Source organism: Plasmopara halstedii (genome assembly GCF_900000015.1).
Source record: "Plasmopara halstedii genome assembly, contig: Scaffold_322, whole genome shotgun sequence".
Classification (NCBI taxonomy): domain Eukaryota; phylum Oomycota; class Peronosporomycetes; order Peronosporales; family Peronosporaceae; genus Plasmopara; species Plasmopara halstedii.
Window position 1 is genome coordinate 1,122,119 of NW_020187243.1, and position 5,034 is coordinate 1,127,152.

A 5,034-nucleotide genomic window follows, 5' to 3' on the forward strand; every position below is an offset into this window, starting at 1 on the left:
TCCTGAAATTGCAGCTCTTACGAGTGTTCTCGCTGCCTAATCAGGCATATCGCGTACGATCGCGCTTCCTTGCCGCCCGACAGGGCAACAAGAAAGTTTGTGATCACGAGATCTTGCTTGAATACTAAAAAACTCTTAAGTTCGCACTAAAGAGGTTTCTGACCGTTCAAATCATGTAGATCTCCAAGAAAAGGAATAAAAAAATGTTCTGAAATCAATTTCTTTCAAGACGAGCGGTGCTGTCATCGCAGGAAGGTTTAGGGGTTTACGAATTTCGTCCTAATACGAATGAGAAAATATGGTTGTCTTCAATGCCGTGCTTGTGGTGGTATTCTCTAATCAGTATACGCGCACCAATCCGCCCGTCCCTGCGCATTTGTCGAAATTTATATTTGAATTAGGTTACATCTTTCGTCCATTCGAAGAATAGTCCAGGACATTAAGGGTACTTTTCTTGTAAGACTCGTATCTCTATGTGCCTCCGGTAAGCTTTAAAAGGTTAATTGCACCTCGGTTCGCGGTGGACACAGTCACTTATCGGGTAGCTGGTAATACGTACAGCAGTTATCGCGCTCCTTTTTCACCTGTGTTTCTTCTATTCAATTGAGAGCTATATTACGCCGATAAAGTCAAGATTTGAATTTTCGGGCGTACGAATGAGCGAATGTTTAGTTGTCGTCGCGCCTGAGAAATAGTTTGCGTACATTCAAAAGCCTCTTTGAGTGAAGCAGCATTGACAGTGCGGCAGCATTGACAGTGATCGCCGCGGACACCACAGCTACACCTCGATTGTCACGTGAAAGGCCGAATTATCTAGTATGATTATAAGGATGATGAATGATAACCCCGCAAGAATGAATTTTGCGGACGTACCGTATCATCTGTCAATTGAACGATGCAAAGTTCCTTTAACGACATTGTGGAGTGATTGGCTACAAAGTACGAACACGAGCACACATGACACAGTCAGATCGGGCGCAACAACAAGAGCTCAATCGCTTGGTCGTTTGACTCGATTGTGCCTTTGGCTTAGTGGCAATCTCCAGCATGGATCTCACGGATTATCTTTTCTTTAGTTTTCAAATACAGGATACTTCGTTTACTCGAACAAAATCTTATTTATTCGTAAATTGGGTAAATCATGGCTGGATCCGTGTTTCCGTCATCCGTTGCCAATTTATCGACCTCCCAGCTCGAAGAAGTACGACCTTCCATCCCTGTATTCGGTAATCATCAGGAAGAGTTGAATGAAGTAAAAGTCGCCATGATCGCTCGCTTAAAATATCTCAAAAAACTTTTACAAACCTCTGAAAGCTGTTGAGGCTTTTCATAAAAATTAATCGGAATATCAGCTTTCGGAGGGTTCGTCTTCAAGAGCTGAGCCTTAGGATTGCGTTGATACCACGCTTTGAAATACGGTTCGCATCGCGGCGGTTTAATACAAGATGTAAAATCTTGTTCTAATGTTTAATTGTTGAAAAGATACACCATCGGTATTGGGGGGCTGAGGTCGTTGTGATTGGCGACAGCTTCGAAATCCTCCTCCATTGTCGGCTTTCAGCTGGTTAGTATGCCTTTGATATCTGTATTTTGCTTTTGTATATCCTGCTTTTTAGTCATAGTGTCGCGCACTTACCGCATGATCTATTCAGAGCTTAAATCGTTGATACGGCTACCAGCAAAATATATCAATAAACAAGATCTGAGCCACTTTGTTTGTACGCGGTATTTATGCAGACAATTCCTTTAGAGTTTAATATAGGTCCTTAGAGGCGTGTACCGCGTAGATTTACACAAGACCAATCTCGGTAGCATTTCGACCATGGACCACTGACGCTCCGCGCAAATGCATCGTTCAAATATTCTCCGACTTGGTCAACATATTTGTCTGATGGTTGGTGTGAGGATGGTCCGCAATGGACATGTCCATTCTGGTGTCAACATCGTGAATATTGTTCGCCACGTTATTTCTGTATAGCAACGATCTCATTCCAAGAAAATCTCACGCATGCCATGTTGGCAAAGCCTTTGTCGATGATAGGCTTGACTGTCCATACTGGTTACTGTGTTGCTGTTAGTAGCAAAATGGACCATAGTGTTCAAACGTCCTGCCAATTCTACAATTCCGGTTTTACCAGATACGACTTTAGAAATCGAAATCCCAAAAATGAAGTCTACTGCCAATATTCTGTCGGGGTCTGTTGACTGATTTAGAGCACCGACGGATATTGCTAGGCTATCACCGGGTGAAATTCTTACAAGCACTCAAAAAACTACACTTAACTTTTTAAAGATGGTCGAGTACCGGTCCATAGCGCTCATTGAATCAAACGTCTTTCTCCACCGCATGCAGTATTCAGTACTAACTATGAACTATGTACCGAGGTACTACCACGCGCGGTGGTCGAGTGGGGCGGTAGCAAGCATTCAAACTAGAAACGTGGTACAAATGCGCTAATAAATGCTCTGATTAAAAGCGCATGCGAGTTCATAAAATTTTGCTGCTTAACTATAGTCTGCCTAAAAGTTGCATGGCGCTGACATTTTCTGCGAGTGATGTAGTGGCGCTGTCGCTGCAGATTGCAAACTGCTTCGAGCTAAAAAACGTCTCTTACACTTTACAAAATAAACTTTCATTGCAAGTAGCTCAATATCATCAATTAGTACCTGTCTGCTGCTTAAAGCTGGTGATATTCAAACGCAATAACACATTTATTCTCAGTGGTGCCTGCTTGAAGTAATGTACAGCCGACGGCAACGGCTGAAATAGACGATGTGGGTGGTTGGAAGGGGCTCAAATAGAAATACAGATGATTTTATATTCAGCCTTAAAGGCCGCATCCCCTGCCGCAACTGAATACTAGTTGAATTATTTCTAGCAATAATAGTAAGAGGATGTGCCATTTACACATTCTACTAACAGATGTGTCTCGAGCATGCTTACTACAATGAGGGCGTTTTGCATTATTATTAAGGACGTCTCACTTCTCGCGCTCTGGGTTTTGTGAGTGCGGTCTAATCCCTGGCAGATAATAAACTCAGCTCCTCATGCGGCACTGACCGTGCCAACTCGGTGATCTTACTGTCATGCAGCTCCGTGCATATGCGCCTAGGGCAGACTGTTCAAACTTCAAATTACAGAAAAACTCCAAAATCTCAATAAAAGGTGAGGAGATATAAAACCGTGAAGCTTCACAACTCACCCCGCACGGAATTGCTCACCTTTCAGTATTGTTTAATTGTGACAAATAATTAGTCATTCTCAATATTTTCAGAGACAATCCTCTCTACTTGCGACAACCAACTTCTGTATCGATATATCACATCAAGCGACAGCGCGACACATCACCGCTTTTAAAAATCAGACATGAAATAATTTAACTCTACTTACAACTGTAATTCTTGTCACATCAAATTGAAAATCACGACTCACTGTTGCGTCTGCATTCTGAGATGAATGAGTTGGATTGCTGCAGACGATTCCAACTCCGGCACCGAAATTCTCGCAGTTCGTGCGTACACTACTAGCCCAACTGTTTCTTCTGAAGTTTGACCAGTAACCCGTTGCGAGAAGCACGGGGTCGTTTCCGTATTTGTGATGACTCTGTACACAGAAAACTTTTTATGCCAGCTACGAGTCGTACGTTTTAGCATGTCACTTTTGATCTCTCAATGGCGTCGCACGAAGAGTTAGCGAACAACTATTGGGCCTTGAGCTTCCCTTGGCTAGTGTTAATTTTTTTGGGACTATTTCCTATTAATAGGCCTCACAAGAAACCATCTAGTCTATTTAACCCCAGGCCAGCCTGCGGCTGCTAAGGCACAGCATTTTCCACGAAGGTGGAGGTTCGACCCTTCGCAAGTCTCAGTCGAGAGAGTAGGTCTTGAGGGGCGTGAATGTTTCGTACACATACAGATTTAAAATCGACGAGTACCACACGGCTTTTATTTAGCAGAATATAGCTTCCTCAGCCCTAGCCGTACTGAACCCTGCTCAGCAATGAGCCCTTGTGGTACGCTGTATATGATGCAATACCAACAGCTTCCTTGAGAGCAAAAAAGACGACGCAAAAGATTTCAGTCAGATTCGTACCTCTTTAGTGACCAGTCATCAAGATTGCGACCGCTAACGCTTCTAAGAAAGGACTTGCGGCTCGGTAAAACAGTACTCATTCTCTAGACATACTCTGCTCATTCTCTCCTCCTGTATAAAGTGAGTGAGAATTATGATCGTACGTGCGCAAAATTCTGAAATAAGGCCCCACGTGCTAAAAAAACTTTTTACAAAGGTACCGCGCGTGAGTGTCCATTCTCGTAAGTTGAATCCCTCGGAAAGTGCTAGCGTGATGCGCCGATGATCATTTTGGTGTGTGTCCGATTTCACAGACATATCAACCATTCAGAGGTTTTATTATATTTGCTTTCAAAGGACTGAATGCTTGGCAAAAGCGGCGTGGATATGGGACTCGGTTTGCAGACGCCTATTTGAAGAGCCCCTGGGAATTTTGCCGGAGCGTTTTTTTTGCTGTAAACATTTTTATCCTTTCCGGGTCCTAGGCCACTTTACCCTTTAGAGTGATTCAAGATAAAAATTTGTTAAGCACATTTAGTTGTCGGCAAATAAGTAAACCAATGTATTTTATATTAAATAAACGTGCAGTTATGATTGAACTTCGGCGTCCTATTGACGATGCATGCTATCAGCTGCAACGGGGCTACGTTCAGCTTATCCGAGAAAGTGTTTATACTAGGAGTCCGCATGAAATAAAGCACAAAGAATAGGTTTGCAAACCTCACGCACATGTGGAAACGTGGGTCTTTAAAATAGCTAACGGATTTTTACGAATAGAAGACTTTCTACTATTACAAGCCCCCATCGAATTTTCGACAATGTTCTAGAAATAAAAAAACGCTTCGATTTAAAGACCTCTTCAAATTAAAGGCCGCTGTAAACACCTTAGCATTGGGCCGTTATCTTGAAATTGACCATGCGTCAAGCAATTGAGCTCGGAAAGAAGCAGGAGGCGATCAAGT

At 42.9% G+C, this 5,034-nt stretch overlaps 1 protein-coding gene across 1 annotated transcript; it reads right to left on the minus strand.

Annotated features, from left to right (window-relative positions):
- Window positions 1–3,945: 3,945 nt before the first annotated feature.
- Window positions 3,946–4,173, minus strand: PHALS_08359 (uncharacterized protein; the record flags this gene model as incomplete). The annotated part of the gene is made up of 2 exons (XM_024723695.1): window positions 3,946–4,018; window positions 4,094–4,173. 2 exons carry the CDS (start codon window positions 4,171–4,173, stop codon window positions 3,946–3,948), a joined length of 153 nt encoding a protein of 50 aa, XP_024574645.1.
- Between the last annotated feature and the right edge of the window lie 861 nt (window positions 4,174–5,034).